This window comes from Onychomys torridus, chromosome 4, assembly GCF_903995425.1.
Source record: "Onychomys torridus chromosome 4, mOncTor1.1, whole genome shotgun sequence".
Lineage (NCBI taxonomy): Eukaryota > Metazoa > Chordata > Mammalia > Rodentia > Cricetidae > Onychomys > Onychomys torridus.
In genome coordinates this window covers 68189695-68214279 of record NC_050446.1, presented here as the reverse complement: position 1 = coordinate 68214279, position 24585 = coordinate 68189695, and the positions used below count along the sequence as shown (strand labels likewise).

The 24585-nt window shown below is 49.6% G+C and overlaps 1 protein-coding gene across 3 annotated transcripts; it reads left to right on the top strand.

The window, feature by feature from the left end:
- The first annotated feature begins 406 nt into the window (after nt 1-406).
- On the top strand, nt 407-24490 carry Arhgap1 (Rho GTPase activating protein 1). 3 transcript variants are annotated; one of them, XM_036186018.1, is made up of 13 exons: nt 407-524; nt 4335-4475; nt 4680-4775; nt 13491-13578; nt 19733-19864; nt 20048-20134; nt 20273-20371; nt 20726-20833; nt 20920-20996; nt 21159-21236; nt 22190-22318; nt 22535-22638; nt 22779-24490. In XM_036186018.1, exons 2-13 carry the CDS (start codon nt 4343-4345, stop codon nt 22965-22967), a joined length of 1320 nt encoding a protein of 439 aa, XP_036041911.1. In that variant the 5' UTR covers nt 407-524; nt 4335-4342; the 3' UTR covers nt 22968-24490. The 3 variants fall into 3 exon arrangements, with proteins under 3 accessions (XP_036041911.1, XP_036041912.1, XP_036041914.1); XM_036186019.1 differs by having other exon boundaries at nt 456-524; nt 4304-4475; XM_036186021.1 differs by having other exon boundaries at nt 462-524; nt 4328-4475.
- Nucleotides 24491-24585: the final 95 nt, after the last annotated feature.

Below are 24585 nucleotides of genomic sequence, written 5' to 3'. Positions count from 1 at the left end.
TTGTTTTTTTTTTGTCCGGGTTCCTGTCAGAAACAGACCTTGACTTCCAAATTTATGCTCAAGAAAGAATTCAGAATAAAAAAAAAAAAAAAAAAAAAAAACAATGAAAGAAATAATCTCGATGGTTAGTCTCCAATGAGATTTTTTTCTTTCTTTCCTTTTGGAATTTGGAAGTACTGGTCAGAACGATACGAACCTAGGATTCCTGAGGCTCGCAAGTTTCCAGATCTGGAAAAGCGGAACCAATAAGTCCAACCCACCCTCTTTCGGGAAGCGAGGAGTCGGACAGTTCTACTGTCTAACCTCAATTTAGGCGGGCATTTCGGCAGGGGATTGCCGGAAGTGGGCGGGGCTCCCGGAAAGCCATGTTTGGACCGGGCAACAAGCCGGAAGTAGGAAGAAGATGTGGCGGAAGTGGCCGGGGAGCTGGGGGGCCCCCCGAGGGGGCGGTACCTGTTCTTCCTCCGAGCCGGATGTTTGCCGAGCTTTGACAGGCGTGGCAGAGGGAGCAGCGCCTGAGCGCGGTGAGCTGCTGAGCGCGGGGTCTCGCTGGGCGTGGTGGGGGAAGGGAAAGCGCTGCCCTGCTCATCCGAAGGGCTTAGGTCCTGAAGGGGAGACTCGGAGGCAGTGGCGCGAGGGTGGAACTGGACCTGAGGGCCCTGGTCTCCCCGCTGCCGGGATTTTGCCCCGCTTCGGTGTCTGCAGTGAGAAGACAGCCACTTTCTCTGACTTCTTCCTGCCCTCTCCAAGGCATAGGCCAGTACAGAACAAACCCGTGGGAGGGAGAAGCCTCCCTGTCAGGATCTAGCAAAGCACTGAGAGCGGAAAAAATGGGGGGTGGGGGAGTGATCGACCCTGCCACTTGATAGGTCATGCTTTCTCCCCATTTTCATGGGAAATGAAATACGTTCAAGCTGTTGTTTGTTTTTTGACTATGCAAACGTGATTATAGTTTAGAGTTGCTGTCATGTAGGGTTTTTGTGTTTTCGGAGTCACGCCAGCAAATGCTGTGACTTCAAGTTGCTATCTCTGTTTGCCCCGACATTAGAAGTTCTGGATGCAGTTTTGTGGCTCCTCTTTGAACTCTGTGAATTTGTGACTGACAGTCACATTAGAGTGTTGTTGAGGGGTTGACTTTCACAAAAGACCACCTCCAACGTACTCGTGGATTAAAATCTTGCCTCTGGGTTCTATGACTTTTAGAAATTTGCTCATGCTCCCCCCCACACCCCCATTTTGCCGAAACTGTAAATGGCTTTGATGGCATATGCTGAACTAGTAGTGCAGTTCTGAGGTATTTGTGCCCAGCTCATGGCACTGTATTGGTCTTCCACAGACCAATCAATTTCCTTTTCATATAAGAAAATCATTCATTCACTCATTCATTCATATAATGACAGAGTATCTGCTACGTGCCAGGCATTATTCTGAATAAGTTGCTTTGTTTTTCTGTGCTGGAGAAGGAATCTGGGGCTCTGTGTGTGCAGGCAAAGTGAGCTATGGCCTTAACCTTTTTTTTTTTTTTTTTTGGTTTTTTGAGACAGTGTTTCTCTGTAGCTTTTGGAGCCTGTCCTGGACTAGCTCTGTAGACCAGGCTGGCCTCCAACTCACAGAGATCCACCTGCCTCTGCCTCCCGAGTGCTGGGATTAAAGGTGTGCGCCACTACCGCCCGGCTGGCCTTAGCCTTTGAAATAGGCTTTTAAGCAGTGATTCTCAGAGGGCTTGTGAAGCATTTAAAATTGCATGCAATGCTTCACGGATCTGTTCATTTTTTTTTTTTTTTTAGAGAAAAAGTCCACAAATATCAGAATTTTTGAGAGATTCACTATTTTTCAAAAGTCAAAGCCTTTGCCTAAAGTGATTTTCCAACACTTTCTAAAGGTTTACTTGCTGAAAATGGAATATTAATCTGAGAGTGAGCAGTGTTTTTGCAGAGTGGAGTAGGACTCCTGGGTGGCTAGTGTATTTCATTTCTATCATTTTGTGTTAGAATTTCTCTTCACAGGCTTCCCTCTTCTCCCACTGAACTGCAGATAAACATCCCGACTCAGAGAAGTCAGTAGAAGGGGTGAGAGAGACCAGGGAGCTAGGCCCCACTGTGATTAGTTTTGCTGGTAAAGGAGGCTGTGAGGGAGTTGAAGGAGGTCAGGTCTAGAACTGACAGGAAAGGTTCCTGAGAAAAAGATGGGAGTCAAGTTCAGCTTCCTTCTTGGTAGTCTCCCTGTCCCTCCCTCACACATAGCTCAGCTCTAGCTGCTGCTTCTAATCCTGTTCACTTCCATGAAAGTGCTTCTGAGCACTGCAGAGTTCTATTTCCGGGAGGAGCCTTTGCTCCGCAGATAAGGGAATTTAAGGTCCAGACAGGAAAGGCACTTGCCTGGGATCCTTGCAGTCGTTGGCTTGGTCAGGACTCTAACCCAGTTTTTAAATATTTGACTTCATGCTTTTTCTATCATACCAGGTACTTACTGTGTACAAAAAGACTTCCCTTGGATTGCTGTGAGGTGAGGGGTGTCAAGGAGTTCCTGCTACCTGGGCAGTGATGGGGAAGGAGGGAAGACTCAGGCAGGGAGATGCTGTTTTGAGCTGGAATCTGCCCTTTCATGAGCCAAGTGGTTCTCAACCTTCCTAATGCTGTGACCCTTTAATACAGTTCCTCATGTTGTGGTGACCCCAACCATAAGATTATTTTCATTGATACTTCATAACTGGAATTTTGTTACTGTTATGAATCATAATGTAAATATCCGTGTTTCCCATGGTCTTAGGGGATCCCTATGAAAGGGTCATTTGGCCCCTAAAGGGGTTTCAACCCATAGCTTGAGAACCACTGAGCTAGAGGATCCTGTGGGAAGCAACACTATAACCTCCTGGTTGAATCAGGGAGAGTAGGTTGGTCAGAGGCAAATTCCTCAAGATGAAAGATTGCCTGGTTGGAAGACTGAGGGCTGAAGGGGGAGTGAAGATCTGGGCCTTGGGCAAAGGCAGGTTTACTCACCAAGAGAAATAAATGCATTCCCAAATGTGCACGGTTTGCCCTTGAGTTCTTAGGAAGGAACCTGTGTTTCGGTGTCCAGTCGGATTAGTGGAGAAGGCCAAGGGACAGGGAGAGAAAGGGCAAGGAAGAAGCGTTGGTCTTTGGCTTTGAAAGCTTGAAACAGTTTTCCTCCTGACTCAGTATGTTGCCATGGTGACAAGTCAGTTGTTGCTTAGGCCCTGGGAGCTACTTCACCATTTAGAGCCTGGGTTGTAATGTGTGGGGGAGGGGAGGGGATGGGAGGTTGTCAGATCCTCCTAGCCCACAGTGTGGATCTCACGGGGCAGTGCCTCTCTTCTTCCTATCCCCAGGCCCTTTCTGCTCCTCTTATCTGCCCTGCTGATTCTCTGACCATATATGTCATCTTCTTCTGGCTTCAGGAATGCAGCCTCTTCTTTGGGGTTGGGCAAATGGGTTGGATTGAAACCTTCTTCACCCATCTGGTGAGCTCGAGGGAGGTGTTTTTATGAAGCTGGAGAGCAGAAAGCGCCATCTCTTTTAGCCCGACCCTAGACCTGATTTTAATGCTGCCTCTTTCCCCTCCCTGCCAGCTCTTCTGCCCTTCAAGGCCTCACCTCCATGTTCTAGATATCAAGGGCAGCCTCTTTTCTCTCTGTGCCCTCTCATCCTTAAGGTAATCTGTTGGCTTTGCCACAGTGAAACCACTGTCTGGAACCCCTACAGGTTTAGAGAGGGCCGAGAGCCTTAGCGACCTGCAAGGGGTCTGCTGGGATTGGCAGATAGATTCCATCTCCTGCTACTGGTCTTTGTCCCAGGTAAACCAAGCTGAACACCTCAGCCATGGCCCTTCTTTTCTTGGGCCCTATCATCTCCGGCCTGGAGAGAGGAGTGGAGTAACAGGGCCCCAGCTGGCCTTTTTCATGGTGTTTGGAGACTCTTGGATTCCTCAGATTCTTGTGACATCTATCTCTGTAACTGTTGGAGCATGGGGCTTCTGCACTCTAAAACCTCTGAGGATATGCCTTTGGCAGCTGGGACTGCGTTACTTGGCCAGTTGGTGATGGGCAGTGTGGGACCTGGTACAGCTCTTACCACCCAGCTGAGGACCTGAAGGGAGGTGCTGAGCTGTGCCATCCACTGTCCCAGCTGCCTTTTCTGGCAACATGCTCTGTGGGACTCTTGGCAGGATGAGGACTGTTGAGGAGGAGGGACAAGGGTGCCAGAAGAGAAAAGGAGGGACAGAAAGAAGGGTTCGCTGTGAGAATTACAGAGGCTAACCCACCACCTTTCTTCCCCCCACCCAGGTTTCTCGTCTGGTTCTTTTGCAGGGAACAGACTTAGCCATGGATCCTCTCTCGGAACTGCAAGATGATCTGACCTTGGATGATACCAGCCAAGCTCTGAACCAGTTGAAGCTAGCCTCCATTGATGAGAAGAACTGGCCTTCTGATGAAATGCCAGACTTTCCCAAGTCAGGTGGGTGGCACAATGTCTCAGGCAACTGTAGAGGCCACAGAGAGGAGGCCCCTTCCAGCTGGAGGAGTCTCCAGGGGTAAGGTTGGGCCAAGGAGCCCAGCCCTAGGGTATGGCCATGAATGTAAGTTCACTGGGGGCAGGCCAGAGTGGATGAGCCATGGAGAAAGTGCCCCTGGGTGACTCTGCCTTTGCCTTGTTCCTCAGATGACTCTAAAAGCAGCTCTCCAGAACCTGTCACACACCTGAAGTGGGATGACCCTTACTATGACATCGCCCGCCACCAGATTGTGGAAGTAGCAGGTGAGCATGCCCAGTGTTGTGTCTCTGCCCTCGTCGTCTGTGTTCCTAGCTTAGAGAAGCCAGTCTCTTTGCCACCAAGAAAGGGACCATGTTGTGTCTAGCCTCTGGTCTGCTCTTGAGCACATGTGCCTTCCCTTATGAGCATGGACTGGTTTTGACTGGCATGTGATATAGTCACCTACCACTGCTTCCTGACCCGGGGTCCCTTTGTCTCCCACTGCAACCGTAATGTGTGCTTTGCAGTTAGAAAGTTGAGTTTGGTCCAGCTCTGCTCTGTGAACTCCTTCCTCACACTGTCATTGAGAGGAGTACAGCAGTGCTCGTATGTCAGCGTCCTGGGAGCTACAGCACAGGTGGCTCTGAACAGTGGCCTTGTCCTTCCCTTCATGTCCTCTCTTCCCTTCCCTGGCCCTGGTGTGTGCTTTCCCCTATCAGTCCCCGGGGATGCAGATAATGTCACTCCCTTCTGGGGTTTGGAATATGCGGAGCCTCCTTCAAACTGCACAGTGTCGCACGGCTCCCTGGAGCATCAGGTTTCTAGTGGACGTGCTGCCCTGCTGAGAATGGGTGCAGGAGCCTTTTGGGTCTCTGCTTCAGGGAGCTCCTTATATTCATAGGCAAGCCCCAGGGGGACTGCAGCAGAGGGGTAGTGCCTCAGTGAGCTGGCTCTTGCTGTCAGGGCTGGAAGAGGCCATCATGTCTAAGGCATTCATTCAGTGGTGCCTGTGCTTCTGATGCTCATCTTGGTCTGGGTTGAGGGCCTAGAATGAAGCAAGGCAGAATTCCTCCCTGGCTTAGGTCTGAGCCTGGGAACCTGAGTGAGGTGTCGGGGTGTCTAATGTCTACCCCCGACTTTGTGGTCAGTCAGGAGACAAAGGGGGTGCCTGTTCCTCCCACTTCTGTGGGTATCTTCTTACCTTGCAGCAAACTACCACCCTGCAGCATTTTTGTTGTTGTTGTTCTCCAGAATGTGGCGAGCCTGAGGGGGCCCAGCCAGGTAGGTGTCAGTTCTGGCTGGCTGTCTGTGCTTAGCTTCTGGCTGTGGCCTCTGGCTCTATGAATCAGAAAAGGCTCTTGGTGGAGGCCGTTGGGACCAGCTTAATTGCAACTCCATTCTAAGAAGCTGGGAGTCACTGGTGGCTTTGGAAGGAGGAAATAGCAGAGTTTGTGAGGCATGATCAAGTGGAGGCAGTGTAGTGACACACCCAGAAGCCAGGAGAAAGGAGCTCCAGGGGCTGTGCCTCAGGAAGCTGCCAGTGTGGACAAGGCCTGGCCAGCATGCCGCTGGGGGGCCTATGTACCTGTCTTGCTGGCAAGGCTTGTTTGAAGAGCCAGTGGTGATGTCTCTGGCCCTAGAATGCAGAGGAAGAGCCCGTGTGGAAGGGAGAGTAGGTGATGTTCCAGCTCCTCTACAGCTGTGGTTTCCCTGCCTTCAGTGGTTGGCATGGGCCTCAGTCACATTTGACTTGGTCCCAGCAGGGACTTTCCAGTGTTCTGCTGGTGAAAGACACTTCAGAAAGGAAGCAAAGAGACCATTTTTGTAACCTTTACAGTTTCTACAGCAGCTGGTTTCAGGCCTCCAACATAATGTCAGCTGGCTTGCAAGATTCCTGACAATAGAAATATTTAACAAATATCAGCAGTCTACATCCACTGTGGGCTTTCTCAGTCTCAGCCCCACCGCAGATGTTCTTGTGTTGTAGGTTGTGGTCAGCAGTACCCAGAAAGCCTGCTAAAGAAGCTGTTCTGTTGCTGATTAACACCTTGAGAGAGTCCCTGGTTGGTATCTGGGGAATGCGGGGCCTGGCTCTCAGGCTTTTCCTACTACACCCTCCTCATTAGGCCTTTTCCCCAGCACCCTAGAGACATCACAGCTGCCAGCTCTGCATCTCTCTCTTAAGGTTCCAGGGCAGAATCAGTCCTAATTCCTTCTGAGAGCATGGAGGGGAGTTCCCGTGTGCTTCTTGTAGCAGCTGCCCTGCTTGCTTGCAAACTTGGTGACGGGACCCCCACTTGTGGGGAGTCGGAGGACAAGTCCTAGACCCCCCAGGGCTGCTGACCCTCATCCCATGCTCGCCTTCCAGCTCCTGACTTGTCCTTTGATCTCTTTGCTGTCTTGGCTTTTTCAGTGTGTGTGACTAGTGCAGCCTCACAGTCAGGTTGAGCACTGGGTGAGGTCCCCTCCTCCAGTCCCCAGAAGCTTACATTCTTACACTGGGGTAGCGCTCAGTGCTAGAGCTCCCGCCTAGTGCAAGGCCCTGGTTTCCAGCTTTAGTATTGGAAAAGTAAAACAATAAAAGAGACATAAAAAAGAGACCTAACAGTCCAGTGAAGTAGGCTTTAACTGTCATGGTCTCCTTTGACCCCCTCTAGGGCCACCAGGGTGTAAATTCCTTTCTCTAGAGAAAGTGCTCATCTTTATAATAGATTTTGTAGAACATAGTTTCCTTCCTTCCCTCTCTCCCTCTCTCCCTCCCTCCCTCCCTCCCTCCCTCTCTCTTTCTTTGATGAACTAGTGAGTTTTTTAGGATTATTCACAAAAGCATTGGATGAAGGGTTTCCACCTGCCACTTCCATGGCCAGCTGAGAGATGGAACAACATGCTTCTGGCTTAGCCTTAGCCTCTCACTGACACTTGACATTTCAGAGCTCTCAGACCCTCGACCTTAGCTCGGTCCTCACCTCTTCCAGCCAGTGAGGGCTGCCTGATTCCTGGGAGAGGAGCTTCCCATAATGACTTCCAGGTCCCCGGGCCCTCCCACTTCAGCCTCTCCTGCATTCCAGGCATTCCTCCTGCTTAGCTGGAACTGGGCAGGTGATGCTCCCGTCTTTGCAGGAGTCCCAGGATTTTGAATTTGAGATTGTGTGGCTGGGCTGCCAGTCAGTGTCTCTGCCCAGCTTTCCTTCCCCTGACAGAGCCAAGTGGAAGTAAATGAAGACCGGAGCTTAGCTCCCAGCCAACAGCAGCTGGCCCCAAGAAACCCTAGCACCCCAGTTCAGAGAGCTGGTGGCACCCAGGCCTTCAAAGTGCACCTGCCTCCTAGGTGTGGTGGGCACATACCTGTAATATCGAAGCTGGGGGTGGTGGCGCACACCTTTAATTCCAGTGCTTGGGAGGCAGAGGCAGGGGAATCTCTATGAGTTCAAGTCCAGGCTGGTCTACATAGTGAGTTCCAGGACAGCCAGAGCTGCATAATGAGACCCTGTGTCATAAAAACAGCAGACAAAAACAAACAAAAAATCCTGATCTTATCACTCAGTAAGCTGAGGCAGAGGAGCTTCAGTTTTAGTCCAGCCTGAGCTCCCTATTGATGGCACAGCCTGTCTAAAAAACAAAGCAAGCAAGCAAAAACTCTTGCTGGTATTGATGCGTGATAAGGATTCTGTTTGGAAAAATTCCTTCTCCAACTTCAGGAAACTCACTGCCTACCACACTCTAACTTGTCACTTAACCAACAAATACAGCTTCAGAAATGAAACTATGTCGTATGATCTGCGTCTTTGTGAAGGCTTCCAACACTGAGTACTTGAGATGGGAATCTTACTGTTTTACCCAGGCTGGTCTTGAACTGGTAGGCACTGGTGACTCTCCTGCCTTGGTCTTCTAAGTAGCTGGGATCGTAGGTGTATATCAGCACACCCAGAGACCCACACTTACTGAATGACTGACGTGAGTCAGAGACAGGAAACAGTCCCTACTTTCAGGCTGCTGTGAGCCAGTGGGAGATGGAGCCTGGTTACCCAGGAGAGCAGAAACTGACAGCAGGGGGATGGCTGTTAGTGCCGGGAGCTGTGAGGAGACCCAGCTCAGCTGTTTAGGGGAAGGAGGGGCAGTTGTGTATGTGGGAGCCCCCCAGGTCCTTAGTGGCCAGTTTGGAACAGAACTGTCTGGAGGAAGGTCTGTCTGGTACAAGCAACAACCGACCTGGCCTACCATGCTACCCAGCTTCTGGGACAGAAGATGTGCGTGGTGTAGCCCGAGAGCGGAGGCCAAGACCCAGAGTCTGTCAGCCATTCTAAGGATTCTTTTTCCCTTGAGCCAGGATGTCATGAAGCCCAGCCTGGCCTTGAATTTGCTATGTAGCTGATCCTTGCTTTGAACTTCTGATTCTCTTGCTCCTACCTCCCAGTGCTAGTGATAGAGTTTAGGGGTCTTGATCAGATTTGTTTTTTGTTTTTTTGTTTTTTCTGCCAGTTAAAGAATCAGAAGGTAGAAAAAGGGAGCTGGAGAGATGGCTCAGAGGGTAAGAGCACTGGCTTCTCTTCCAGAGGTCCTGAGTTCAATTCCCAGCAACCACATGGTGGCTCACAACCATCTGTAATGAGATCTGGTGCCCTCTTCTGGCCTGCAGTCATACATGCTGTATACATAATAAATAAATAATTTATAAATAAATAAATAAATAAATAAATAAACCTTTAAAAAAAAAAAAAAAAAAAGAAGGCAGGAAAAATCTCCAGCATAACAGATAGCAGTGGAGAAATCGAACACTGCAGAATCAGCAGTTGAAGAAACATGTTTATTAGGGCTGAGGAAACATACACATGCAGCAGACACAGAGAGAAAGAGCCTCTGTAAAGCAGATGGAGCAGGGAAATTCCAGTTGCTTCTCCAAGGCTCAGTTTTTTAAGACTGAAGAATCTTCCTCCCCTAATTTAGGGTTGGTCAGTCTGGAGACAGATAGGATGGTTGATCGGCATCCAACTGGCCTTGAACTTGTTGAGCTGGTCCATCAGCAGGCCTCCTGCTGGTGGGAGACAGAAGCCTACAAGTCCTTCAGTTTGAAGCTGCCAGGCTTTTATCTCAAGTCAGGAGGGTGAGGAAGAAGCTGGCTATCTTAAATTCACCACCTTTATTACCTGCCCATGGCCCCTCCATATCTTTCTGCCTGCCCGGGAATATGTGTAACTCCTGGTCTCGTTAGGATTACATGTGTGTACTGTCACATCTGGATTCCATTTTAGGGACTGTCTACAGGACGAGGTCTACAGACTCTGTGTAAGGTGGGGTTGGGGGCAGTGGCTGTTTAAAATCCTCCCGAGGTGGAGGCTAGGAAAGATTAAGAGACAAACAGCTTTCTGGGCTTGGTGACTCAACCTCAGATACTGGCACAAGAAGTTCTTTGGAGGACCCTGGCCAGGCCCTTGTGGACCTCACAAAGCCAGACCATGCCTTGGGTGGAGACAGGTGAAGGCTTATCCAGGAGCTGTCGAAGGTTGTGAGGCTCTAGGGTCAGGGCATTCATCCATTAGGGACTGGGCTGTCATAGCATACTTGAGAAGCTGCCTCCTGCCTTTCCTGCCTCAGCCTAAAGAAAAGTGAGAAGCTTTGCCCCTGGACCCCATTGTAGTTGGTTTTTTGTTTTGTTTTTGTTTTTGTTTTTTGAGACAGGGTTTCTCTGTGTAACAATCCTGGCTGTCCTGGATCTCGGTTTATAGACCAGGCTAGCCTTGAACTCACTGAGATCCACCTGCCTCAGCCCCCTGAGTGCTGGGATTAAAGGTGTGTGCTATCACTGCCCAGCTTTTTTTCTTATTTTGCTCTTTGGGGGCCCGCCAACCAGCTCCCAATAAATACATGGAGACTTATTCTTACTTATGAATGCTTGGCCTTGTTTCCAGCCAGCTTTTCTAACTTAAATTATCCCATTTTGGCTTGTGGTAGTGGTGCATGCCTAGCACTTGGGAGGCAGAGTGGATCTTTGTGAATTCGAGGCCAGCCTGTTCTGTAGAGCAAGATCCAGAACAGGCACCAAAACTACACAGAGAAATCCTGTCTCAAAAAAAGGGGGGTGGTGCTGAAGAGATGGCTTGGAGGTTAAGAGCAGAACACTATATACATAATAAATAAAGAAATCTTAAAAAAAAATACATTATCCCATTTCCTTTTAACTACATTTTGCCTCAGGGCATCTTACCTTTCTTTATTCTATACATCTTTCTTTCCTTTTACTGTGTGACTGGCTGTGTGTCTGGGTGGCCAGCCCCTGGCATCTTTCTCTCCTCCTTTTCTCACTCCTCCCTGTTCTCCTGAGCCTTGATTTCTCCTGTTTATTCTCTCTGCTTGGCAGCCCTGCCTATCCCTCTCTCCTGCCTAGCTATTTATTAGATCAATCAGGTGTTTAGACAGGCACAGTAACACAGCTTTGCAGAGTTAAACAAATGCAACATACAAGAACGCATCTTAAACTAATATTTCACAACACTCCATCATAGATAGAGCAGGATGATGGGGTTCACCAAGGGAGAACAGTCCTTACTGCTCAGTGGAGCGGAAGGGCAAACTCCCTGAATTTTATGGGTTGTGTCATGAGTTTCTACTCTCCTGTGCTGCTTCTCCCTTGCCTCTGAGGTGGTGGGGATGAGACAGGTACATTTGGTGTCTTTGGAAAAGAGAAGTCAGTTAGGACGTGGGGGCAGGCATATGGACCAGGTTTATCACCACTGAGCTTTCATAAGGACCCCTGCTCTAAGCTGACCCTGGAAGAGCATTTCATTTTGGGGCGATAGCGTGTCTTTCTGGCTATGTGACAGCCAGGAGCCAGACAGACCATCATGTAAAGTGTTTGGGACAAATACCTCTGAGAAAACACCTAGGTGGAATTTTGCCACAGCTTCACAGACTTCCCCGAATTCCATGTTCTTCAAAATGTCTTTAGTGGGAAAGATAATTTTTTAATTTATTTATTTTTATGTGCATTTATGTGTATGAGGGTGTTGCATTCCCTGGAACTGGAGTTACAGACATTTGTGAGCTGTTATGTGGGTGCTGGGAATTGAACCTGGGTCCTCTGGAAGAGGAGCCAATGCTCTTAACCATAGAGCCGTCTCTCCAGCCTGAATGATAAGAGTTTTAGGAGTGTCCAGAGTTCAGTCAGGGCCAAGTGTGGTCAGCCATTCTAATAATAAAATCAGAAAGTGTCTGTGGACAGAATTGTTACTAGGGTGGCCGACCCACTGTCTAGCAACAGACCACTTTCCTCTGTAGCTTGGGCTAGCTGAGAAGCAGCCTCTACAGGTTTTCTGGGTCCTCACGGCCCGATGCTTTGGGGTAAACCAGTTAGCCGTAGGATGTCTGGTTGGCAAGATAGTATAGGCCTTGATGGATATATTTTTGGTGAATGTAAGGGGCTGGTTTTGGAGACAAGATCTGTTGTGACTTTGTCACCTTCCTGCCTCAGCCTCCCATGGTGAGATTGCAGGCGTGCACCAGTAGCACACTTAAGAAAATTCTTAGCAAAATCACATTTATTCTGTGTGTGTGCATGCACATGTATGTGCAAGCCATGGTGCACACATGGAGGTCAGAGGTCACCTTTGAGTTCATTTCTCTTCCTCCACCATGTGGGATGAGACATATCATCAGGTTTGGCAACAAGTGCCTTAACCTAACCATTGAGCTGTCGGCCAGCCCATGAGAACACGTCTACTGTTCACACACACCTCAGACTCTGTGCCTGTTCAGCGGTGTTTCCAGGAGAACACGTTTACTATTCTTTTTTTCTTTTTGGTTTTTCAAGACAGGGTTTCTCTGTGTAGTTTTGTGCCTTTCCTGGAACTCACTCTATAGCCCAGGCTGGCCTCGAACTCACAGAGATCCGCCTGGCTCTGCCTCCCGAATGCTGGGATTAAAGGCGTGCGCCACCAACGCCCAGAAGTTTACTATTCATACACACATCAGACTTCGTACCTGTTCAGCAGTTTTCCCTTCCTCCCTCCTCCTGACTCTGTGGACTTGTGGTCTTAGGCCAGAGGTTCTCAACCTTCCTAATGCAGTTCCTCGTGGTGTGGTGACCTCCAACCGTAAAATTATTTTTGTTGCTACCTTATAACTGTGATTTTGCTATTGTTACGAATTGTAATGTAAATATCTGATATGCAGGATGTCTGGTATGTGACCCCTGTGAAAAGGTCATTTGACCCCAAAGAGGTCATGACCATAGTTGAGCACCACTCTTAGTCTCTCACAAAATCATGTGGTAGCTGCTCTTTTGTGCCAGGCTGCTCTCACTTAGCTTCTGCTCAAAGCTCATACATATTTTGTGGCATAGGTCAGTACTTTATTCCTTTGTATGGTCAAACTTCTGTTGCATGAATATACCTTTTCTCCCCCAATACAGATTATCTTGTATCTCAGGCTAGCCTAAATTTATCTAAGTATAGCTAAGGATAACTTTGAACTTCTGATCTACCTGCTTCTACCTCTGAGTGCTGGGATTACAGATGTAACTATCACCTTTGGTTTAATTGGTACTAGGGATCAAACCCAGGGCTTCCTGTATGCTAAGCTAAGCAGGCATTGTACCAACTGAATTACATCCCCATACATTTATCTTCTGAACACTCAACACTGTATCTATCCTCAAAGTGATTTTATTATTACTGTTTTTTTGTTTGTTTGTTTGTTTGTTTGTTTTTTTTTTGAGACTGTATCTCATGTAGCCTAGGCTGGCCTTGAACCTATTAAGTAGTCTTGAACTTCTGACTCTGCCTCCAAAGTGTGGGTTTACAAGTGTGTGTCATGACTGGGTTAAAAAGCAAGGTTAAATACTTTTTTGGGGGGTGTCCCAATTCAGTGCCCCTGAAGTAACTACGCAGCATGCCCTTGGATAATGGACATAGGTCAGTCAAGCCCCTATGCTCACGGGCACAGACCCCAGGTTGGGTAGTTTTTAAGCCTCCCCCTCCACTTTGGTTCATTTTCTCCGCACTTAGGTGATGATAAATATGGGCGGAAGATCATCGTCTTTAGCGCTTGTCGAATGCCCCCTAGCCATCAGCTGGACCACAGCAAGCTCTTGGGGTGAGTACCTTCAGAGAAGTAGAATGGGACTGCTCTGGAGCCTCAGTAGCCTGAACCATCCTCTACACTCTCCTTCACCCTGGGGCACCAGGTTACCTTTCCATCACCCCTCATCCTGTGAGGAAGCTGCTTTATGTATGCTGAAGAACACTAGACAAGAAGTCAGACCTGAGTTCTAGTCCTAGAGACTGTGACCTTGGCAAGTGTCTTAGAACCTCATTTTCTCATCATTCAAAGAAGAGAATGAAGCATGTGGCCTCTTTCCTGACAGCAGTAAGAGAATGCACCAGAAAAAAGGAATACTTTCCAAATATGTACAACTGTATGGTATTTCTGATATAGTCATTATTCTTTTTTGTTGTTTTGTTTTGTTTTGAAATGGGTTTCTCTGTGTAGCCCTGGCTGCCCTGGAGCCTACTCTGTAGACCAGGCTGGCCTCGAACTTGTAGATCCACCTGTCTCTGCCTCCCAAGTGCTGGGTTAAAGGCATGCACCACCACCAGCAGACATACTCATGATTCTGTGTTTTTAAAGAATTTATTTAATTTTATTTTATGTGCATTGATGTGAGGGTGTCGGATCCCCTGGAACTGGAGTCACAGTGGTGAGCTGCCATGTGGGTGCTGGGAATTGAACTCAGGACCTCTGAAAGAGCAGCCAGTGCTCTTAACCTTTGAGCCATCTCTCCAGCCTCATGATTCTTAATCATTTCTATTTATATTAATAATTACCATTATCTTACTGTGTACTAAGTTTGGTGTCAGTGGTCTCTGCACCTGTGGGACTTCTGCTACTGAATGTAGATGTTGGAATCTCTCCTAGCACAAATCCAAAGGCTGCTTGTCTTAGTCTGTTGCTGTGAAGAGACACCATAACCAAGGGAGCTCTTACAGAGGGTTTAACTGGGCACTTGCTGACAGTTTTAGAGGCTTAGTCTGTTGTCATCATGGTAGGAACAGGCAGGCATGGTACTATGGTAGAGAAGTAGCTGAGAGCTACATCCTGATATGCAGGTGCTCTCTCTCTCTCTCTCTCTCTCTCTCTCTCTTTCTGGTGCTGTGCTGGAGAAATAGTGCAAATTTATATATAATATATAATGTCGTATAAATACTTCCCAGTGTGCAGGCAGCAGACACACACACACACACACACACACACACACACACACACACACACACACACGCTGGGCCTGGCATGGGCTTTGGAACCTCAAAGCCCACCCCAATGACACACTTCCTCCAATAAGGCCACCCCTCCTAACCCTTCTAATTCCCCTCAGACACGTCCACTTCCTGGTGACTAAGCATTCAAAGATATGAACCTCTGGGGGCCAATCTCATTGCAACCAGCAGACTGTTTAAATGTAGACCTGTGTGGCGGACCTCACCTGGCCTTTTACTATTGAGCCAGCACTGGGAACGTAGCTGGGACAGTGTGCTGTCAAGGCATGTGAGGTACTCCACAGAAGCAGAGCAGAAATTGCCCTGTTTGCTCAGAATGGCCGTTTTTGTGTTTTCTCCTGACCAGTTTCAAGTGCTCTCTAAAATGTAAGCTATGCACACCACCCGCAACAGCTCCCTGTGATCCTGCATGCACACCAGAAGCCTGAGTGTGGAGTCTGCTGGTCTCAGCTGAGATAGAGGCGCAGAGGCTCATTCCTTGTAGTGAGTCTTTCTCTCTCTGGCCTTGTGACCCTCTCTGCACGGCTCCTAAAATAGAGCAAGCAGAGTCTTATTGGGGACCCACCACATGTCCAGCCAGAAATATTCACCGTAGAGTTCGGCCCGAGGAGGCTGAGTCACAAATCCACTCCAGCTTTTTTGCCTCCCCTGATATACCATGTAGCAGACTTGTGGCCAGGCAGTAGGTCCAATGAGAAGAAATCACAGGCAATTGGAAAGCACCTAGGTTTTAGGGGCAGTTACTGAGGAAGCTGTGTCTACCTTTTATCTTCCTCCAGGATCAAGAAGCCCTGGGTAGTTTGCTGCTGTAGATCCTCCTTCCCTTCACACACACACACACACACACACACACACACACACACACACACACCATACCACCACACCACATACACACACACACACACACACACACACCATACCACCACACACATACACACACACACACACCACACCACACACACACACACACACACACACCATACCACCACACACACACACACACACCATACCACCACACACACACACACACACACACACACACCACACCACACCACACACATACACACACACACACACCACACCACACCACACACATACACACACACACACCATACCACACACATACACACACACACATACACACCACACACATACACACACCACACATACCACACACACACCACACCACACATACACACACCACACATACCACACACACACCACACCACACACGCTACACACATACACACACCACACATACCACACACATACACACACATACACACCACACACATACACACACCACACCACACATACCACACACACATCACACACACACCACACACATGTACACACCACATACACACACAGCACACACACACACATACCACACACCACATCGCACACATACACACACACCACACATACCACATACATACACACACACACACCACACTACACACATACACACACCACACATACCACACACACACCACACCACACACACACACACACCACACACACACACACCACACACATACACACACACCACACACACACACACCACATACATACACACACCACACACCCACCACACACACACACACACCACACACACCACATACACACACACCACACACACACACCACACACACACACACACACACACACACACACACACACACACACACCACATACACCCCAACCTACCCTCTACCCCCCACATCCCATGTAGTCACAGTCCCTCCTGAGACCAGACTCACGCTTCCATTCTGTCTGTCCTGTTTTCAGTCAGATTACATCAGACTTGGCCTTTCCCCACTCCCCACCCAGATCTAGGGGGTTGGAATGGAAAAATGCTTGAAGCTTGGACTCAGAAGACAGTTAAATTCGAGCTCTGAATTTTAACTAGCTATGTGCTTGGAGGCAAGTCTCTGAGTTCTATATGAACTCGAGTTCTCTGTGTCCTCACAGAGTTGTTATGGGTAACAATGAAATTCCATCATATGTATTTTTAGAGTATTACAATTTTGAGAGGTTAAAAATACGTCAGTAGTTGTGCAGGAAAAACAACACCTAGAAAATAATGAAGTCTCACAGACCTGTCACCCAGAAAGAAAACCACTGTTTTGCTACATCCACTTTGTATGTGGAACTCTGTATTCAATTTGATGTCTTGGATAATTCTTCCATCTTTGGGTATAAAACATTCTTCAAAGATATTCTTTGATGTCCTTTTTTTTTTTTTTTTTTTTTTTTTTATCCCAGGCGGTGGTCTTTAATCTCAGCACTGGGGAGGCAGAGGCAGGTGGATCTCTGAGTTTGAGGCCAGCCTGGTCTACTGAGTGAGTTCTAGGACAGCCAGGGCTACACAGAGAAACCCTGTGTCAAAAAAAAAAAAAAGAAAAAAAAGAAAAAGAAAAAGAAAAGAAAAGAAAAACTCCCCAAACCATATTATTTAGCTGGGCATAGTGGTGCGTGCTTTAATGCCAGCACTTGGGAAGCAGAGGCAAGTGGTCTCTGCGAGTTCCAGGTCAGCCTGGTCTACATAGGAGTTCCAGGACAGACTGGGTTACATAGTGAAACCCTGTCTGTTCTCCCACCGCCTCCCAAAAACCCCACACAAACAAAACATGTTATGTACATACGATATGCACACAGAAAAGTAAACACACTATACACTCCTGTCTTCTTTTTATGAAGACAGCTCTCATTTTGTTGCCCAAGCTGACGTAAACACTTGGGCTCAATGACCTTTTTGCCTCAGCTTTCTGAGTATCTGGGACTACATACATAAAACACTACACCCAGTTTCTGGTGAATTTGATGATGCATGTCTGCAATCCCAGCACTTGTGAGGCTTATGAAGCAGGATTTTGAGTTTCAGGCCAGCCTGAGCTACAGAGTGGAACCTTGTCTCAAAAAACCTAGATACAAAACAAAACAGAAACTCCATACCTATCAGTGCCTCCTGCTGGTCTCCAGGTTGCTTTTCCAGTCTCTGCCTCCAGGGTGACCTCTGTTCTGACGCCTGACTTCACAGATGAACCCTGTCTGTAGAAGCACCCTGGAGATAGTCTATTTATAGATGTCCCATGGTTTCTTTAGCCAATCTCCTGATATTGGACAATTTGCTGGCTGCTCAGTTGTTATTTTTTCCATAATAAAACTCTGGAATGAACAGTCTCCTACAAGAATGTTTCTGCTTCCCTCTGTTTCCGTAGGAAATATTCTTGAACACACTTTTACACGGTCAGAGAGCGTGAGCACTGGCCAGCTCTGATAGGCGCCACTTTATTGCCCTCCAAAGGCCATGCATGCGCCTAGGGATGAAAGTTTCACTATACTGTCATCTCCGCTGCTGTCCTCACTGCAGAACGCCACCCTCTTGCTATTGTTGTTGTGTGGTGGTTTGAGACAGGGTCTCTCTATGCAACAGCCCTGGCTGTCCTGGAACTCACTCTGTAGCGCAGGCTGGCCTCGAACTCATAGAGATCCGCCTGCCTCTGCCTCCTGAGTGCTGGGATTAAAGATGTGTGCCACCACACACTCAGCTGCAAAATACCATCTTAGTATGTGATGGCCTTTTGTCAACTACAGAGTGCTTAGTGTGGATAAGGGCTAAATTAAATTATTCTCAGTTTTGTACTGCTCAGAGTCCATGGTAACCTAGCATTAGCATTTCTGTCCTGCCTACCTGTGCTGGCCCAGCTGGACCTGTAGCTGCACCCTGGGACCAGTCATTAGGCTGCTGTCTCTAGGTCAGATCATTTATCTGGGCACTTAGTCAAGTCTTGGGGCACTCCCTCACACATTCCCCTCCTCTTGGATGTGTTTAGCATTGGGCCTGCCCAGCCTGGAGTGGGATCCCTGCTAGAGCCAAGGGACTGACTGTCCTTCTTCTAAGTGGTCTGACCCTGGGCTTTCTGCCCTCTCCCTGTTTATTACTTCCAAACTTCCGTGTGTGTGTGTGTGTGTGTGTGTGTGTGTGTGTGTGTGTGTGTGTGTGGTGTGTTGGGGTGGTACATACCCTGTTGTGAGCATAGGGAACCTGAGGAGTGTGGCTTTGTGGTCCATTAAAAAAGCCTTGGAGTTGGGTCGGGCAGTGGTGGTGCACACCTTTAATACCAGCACTTGGGAGACAGAGGCAAGTGGATCTCTGTGAGTTCGAGGCCAGCCTAGTCTACAGAGTGAGATCCAGGACAAGCACCAAAACTACACAGAGAAACCCTGTCTCAAAAAAAAAAAAAAAAAAAAAGCATAGGAGTTGGAACAGTTGACCTTCTGGTCATCCTGATGTCCTTTCATGGGCACAGTGTTTTACAAACTATACCACAAATCACATACAAAAGGCAGCTCTTGTCCAGGGTCCAGAATGTAGTCTTGGAGCTGGACTTCACCACTATGCCCCCCACAAACTGAAACCTTGGCTAAGCACTTGGCCTCTGCTGATTGCCCTCATTAGTAACGGGGTAACTTCAGCCTCAGTTGTGATGAGGGAGAATGAGGTAATGGATTGGAAGTACTTGGCAGACACTAAAAGCCTTTGCTAATAACCAGTGACTGTCCTCGTTACTGACTCAGGGTGATCCTGAGAAAAACATGTCAAACCCTTTTAACTGTGGATACACAGCCTAGCTTGGAGCCCAGGTCTACTGATTCTGCTGCCCACAGTGAGGACTGTTTGCATACTTACTTCTCCATTAGGCCCGGCTCCTACCCTCTGCCTCCTTCCAGGAAAGAGGCTGTGGGTTACATAGCCAGAGGACAGCAGGGAGGGAGGGTCTGTGGGGAGGGAGGGTCTGTGGGAAGGAAGCATGATGCAAGTCCTGGTTTCTTTTGTAACAGGGGCCACACCTGCTGCACAGAGGGCAGGTCTGAATGGGGCTCTTTATGTGCTTATGATGGGTGTTGAACCTATGGTTCACACATGCTAGTAGTCACTCTAGCACGGGCATTTGTTTCTCTTGAAGGTACTTGAAACACACCCTGGACCAGTATGTGGAGAGTGACTACACCCTGCTCTACCTGCACCACGGCCTGACCAGCGACAACAAGCCCTCCCTCAGCTGGCTGAGGGACGCCTACCGGGAGTTTGACCGCAAGTGGGTTGGGACGCAAGTGGGTTGGGACGCAAGTGGGTTGGGACGTGGGGGCGGGCTCCAGAGCCTAGTGGGCGTGGCTCTGGGCTGTTCTCTTGGTCAGAAGCTTATTCCATGTCAGTGGAGGCAGGCCCCCCCAGCCCTGCTCCTTACTCCACTCATTCCCATTTCGCACTTGTCCTGCAGGTACAAGAAGAACATCAAGGCCCTGTACATTGTGCACCCAACCATGTTCATCAAAACCCTGCTTATCCTGTTCAAACCCCTCATCAGGTGAGCAGGCCACAGGTGTGCACCCCCACATACCAAGCAGATACCCAGGGCGGCCAGCTTGGGGTGATTCCTGTCTGCAGGGACAGCAATGGCCTACCATGAGCCCAGGCTGACCCAGATCCTTCCCTTTGCCTCCAGTTTCAAGTTTGGACGGAAGATCTTCTATGTGAATTACCTGAGTGAGCTGAGTGAGCATGTGAAGCTGGAGCAGTTGGGGATTCCTCGTCAAGTGCTCAAGTGAGGCAGCCGGGTGGGCTCATAAGCTGGGCAAGGGTGTGTGTGTGCATGTGCATCCACTACTCAGTTGTGTGGGAGGCAGAGTAACCTGGGCAAGAGGGAGCCTAGAGAACCCAGGGAAATGAGAAAGGCAGTGTCAAGATCCAGAGACGGTAGATAGAGCCAAATCCAACCCCACTTCTGTCAAAGCTTTTGATGAGTCTCTTTAAAGTGTTTGATTTCCACTGTGTGACATTAAGTGGGGCTGTTTTTTGGATATACGAAATAATCGAATAATGGAAAATCACACAGTAAACACTTTGATAAAGTCTGCAAAGCCAGAGGGCCTGACCCTTGTTCCATCTACTCTCCCAGGTACGATGACTTCCTCAAATCCACACAAAAGAGCCCCGCGACAGCTCCCAAGCCCATGCCACCACGCCCTCCGCTGCCAAATCAGCAGTTTGGGGTCTCATTGCAGCAGTAAGTATGCGACGGTTAGGCAGGTCTGTGGCTGATGGGGGTTGGACCAGCATGCAGAGTCCCAGCTCACCCCTTTGCTCCCACAGCCTCCAGGAGAAAAACCCGGACCAGGAGCCCATTCCTATTGTGCTCAGGGAGACGGTTGCCTACTTGCAGGCTCACGGTGAGTGCTATGGAGCCCTGTCCCCAGCTGCCCTTGAGAAACCCTGGGCAGGACATAGAAAAGTACACTCCCAATGACCCTTCTTGGAATTCCAAGACTGGTAGGGGGCAGGGAAGTGATCCGTCAGAGTGCTGAGACTCACCAGGCCCCCTTGTTTCCCAGCTCTCACAACTGAGGGCATCTTCCGGAGGTCGGCCAACACCCAGGTTGTACGGGAAGTGCAGCAAAAATACAACATGGGTGAGTGGGCCAGACCATGTGTGCACATGAGTGTGTATGTGTGTGTGTGGGGGGGGTGTGTGGGGGTGTGGGAGAGAGAGAGAGAGAGAGAGAGAGAGAGAGAGAGAGAGAGAGAGAATGAGAACGAACATGTTGTAGCTGTGAGGGGCTGTAAGCAAGGTCCCAGATTCTCTTGCCAGAAGTTTACATGTCTTTTGGTGTGACTGTTGTATTTTTTAAAGATTTGTTATGTATACAGTGTTCTGTCTGCATGTATGCCTGCAGGCCAGAAGAGGGCACCAGATCTCATTACAGATGGTTGTGAGCCACCATGTAGTTGCTGGGAATTGAACTCGGGACCTCTGGAAGAGCAGCCAGTGCTCTTAACCTCTGAGCCATCTCACCAGCCCGACTGTTGTATTTTTAAAACAACGGAAAGGAACCATACCATGCTACAGGGTCACATGGGTGATATATTGAAGGGAGGGAAGAGAAGGGGCCGAGATTGGTCCCTGGGATGAGGAGGAAGGAAGAGAAAAGATGGCAGGCGGGCAAGGCTCGCCTTTCATAAGGACATAGCGAATGTGCACAGGGGTGCTCTTGGTGCCTGCAGCTGAGGATGTATCCTGTCAGGACCCTACGGGCAGGCCAGCACAGATGCCTGCATGCTAACAGTGACCACATAGGTCCTGCATCTGCCTGGCTGTGCAGGCTTGCTGCCTCACTTTCAGGAGCTGCAGCCTGGGTTCCAGATCATGTAGAGGCAAGAGTAACTGCCTTGTGTGCCAGTGCCCGCCCTCATGCTCTCCAGGTGGTCTGAGCCTGTATCCCCTTGTTGCAGAGGAAGGGAAGAGGCAATAGAGGGACCCTGAGAAAAGGCAGCTTGTGCAGTAGAAGAAGGACATAGAAAGGGTGTGGGGCTTGCTGGCTCCCGGCTTGCTCTAGTGTTCTCTCATGCTTTCTCCCGCACGAAGGGCTGCCCGTGGACTTTGACCAGTACCATGAGCTGCACCTGCCGGCAGTCATCCTCAAGACCTTTCTTCGGGAGCTTCCTGAGCCCTTGCTAACCTTTGACCTCTACCCCCACGTTGTGGGCTTCCTCAGTGAGTTCCCTCTTTCCTCCCCAGCTATCCTCTGCCAGAGCTGGAACTGAGCTCAGGGGTGTGTATATGGCCGTACCCGTACGTCTACCTACCCTCCCCTGCAGGCTGTGGGCATAGCAGCTCCCAGCAAGTTTGGTTGGGGTTCCCCATTAGTCAGATGTCAGGGTTTCCTGAGCTAGTCCTCTGCCCTGTAACCTGGGCCTCCCCTCCTCCCAGATATTGATGAGAGCCAGAGAGTGGAGACAACACAGCAGGTTCTCCAGACTCTGCCAGAGGGGAACTACCAGGTGCTTCGCTTCCTGACAGCCTTCCTGGTGCAGGTGAGACTGCCTTGGCCTCCACTGCTCACCTGATGATGACAGGGAGGCTGGGTTGTCAGTGCTTGGATGCTCTGGACATGGCTGCTGGGAGCAAGAGGCAGGGGCCATAGATTCTAGCTGTCGTCCGTTTCCTTCCACAGATATCTGCCCACTCTGACCAGAACAAGATGACCAACACTAACCTGGCTGTAGTCTTCGGCCCTAACCTGCTGTGGGCCAAGGATGCCGCAATTACTCTCAAGGCCGTTCATCCCATCAACACCTTCACCAAGTTCCTCCTGGATCATCAAGGGGAGCTGTTCCCCAACACAGACGCCCAGGGGGTCTGAGCTCAGCCCCCCGCCTCCAGCCCCTTCTCTGGCAGCCCCAGTTGGACTTGGCCTCCTGGTAGTAACCTTATTGGAGTCCGGGGCTCCTGCCCAGGAAGGGGCCCTGAAGCCCCAGGAGATGGAAGTTGGAGCCCACTAACTGGGCAGCCCCTCCTCTCCCTCTGCCCAGCCCACCTCACCAGCCCTGGAGGCCTCTGTTATCGTAAGACATTTTCTTTGCCTTATACCTCTCACTGCCTCTTTGGTTGCTGGGCTTTCCAGACTGGGCTTGGCTCTTCTAGGACTGAGCCCCAGTAACCCCTTCCCTTTTTCCTGCCTGTTTCCATGGCAACTGTAGAAGACTAAATCACTGCCGGCTGTGCTGGTATGGGGGCCGGTCCTCTCTTTCCTGATTGCTAGGAAGTGGGACAGCTGAGCTCCTTGGCTTGGGCTGGCTGTGCTAGGGTACCTCCCTTTCTGGTCAGTTGCTATGCTTTATAGAAGTGAGTTTTGGCCTGGGTACAAGTTCCCTATGTCTGCTCTTCCTACTAATAGGGATGACAAGACCAGAGCTGGCTTGTCTCTTCTGCCTTCTGGGTCTGTTCCTCCCCCAGTGTGTCCTATCCCCACGTCTGCCACACTTGGCATCTTAGATAGCAGGGCTCAGAATCTGAGCAGCTGTTGAAATGGTCCTCTCCCGGAGACTCCCAGTGTCAAGTAGTATCAGTGACAGCAGCCCTGGCCCTCCATGTCTTCTCTCCGTCCTCATGTGCACAGGTCCTCAGCCAGTGGCTATGGTGGGTCTTTCTGGTGTGGAGTCCCTCTGGTCCCTGTTGTGCCAGAGGGGCCTCTGCTTCAGGATCCAAGGTGGCTCTCACATCCTGCCTGGGTACTCTTGGAGGGCAGGAGCTCAGAAGCCCCTAAGAGGGGCAGAGGTTTTACTACTAAATCACCCTGCCAGGAAGGTTCTAACAGCTCCTTTGAGGGAATATGGTGGCCACAGGGCCCTGTTGTCTTTCAGCAAGCCTGAGCCCTGGTGATGATTGATAGCTTTCATTCTCCTCCCAATGGAGACTTGAGACCCACTTCCGGAAGTCTGCCCCCTAGTGATAGGGACGTACCTGCAGTGACCCTGCCCCACAGGTGTGGCCAGGCCTGACAGCTCCAGAGATGGTACTGGGTGCTGCGGAATCTGCACTGACCACCTTGCAGATGAGGCCAGGCCTGACCTCACCGGCTTTCTCCTGCACCACTGTGTGCCAGGTCTCTGCTGGTGCCTCAAGTGCTCCTCCTGGCCTGGCCTGGCCTGGGCCACACTCTGCTTTCGCCCACCTTTTTGTATCAAGTGTTGCTATACGCCATTGGCTGAGGAGCCTTTTGGACCTTCTCCAGCCTTTCTCCTGCCCCTGCCCTGTCCGTCTGTAGCTGGGGGCGTTCTTACTGTGAATCCAGTGTTCACACTTACCATGATCTCCTTGGCACCAATCATGTAGTTCACCGTTTGCACTTTTTGTATTTCAATAAAAATGGAAATGGAAACTGTCCATCTGGCTGTCTAGGAAGTAAGGCTCCGAAGTCCAGAACCAAGAGGGAGTGTGGTGTGGCCGAGAAAGAGGGCCTCAGGCAGTCCCTCCCCACT

Bases quoted from the DNA above. Each gene is read 5' to 3' on its own strand.
- Arhgap1 (XM_036186018.1), top strand. From the start codon at position 4,343: ATGGATCCTCTCTCGGAACTGCAAGATGATCTGACCTTGGATGATACC. The intron at 4,476-4,679 runs GTGGGTGGCACA...CTTGTTCCTCAG, and splicing joins GCCAGACTTTCCCAAGTCAG to ATGACTCTAAAAGCAGCTCT. The intron at 20,135-20,272 runs GTGAGCAGGCCA...CTTTGCCTCCAG, and splicing joins CTGTTCAAACCCCTCATCAG to TTTCAAGTTTGGACGGAAGA.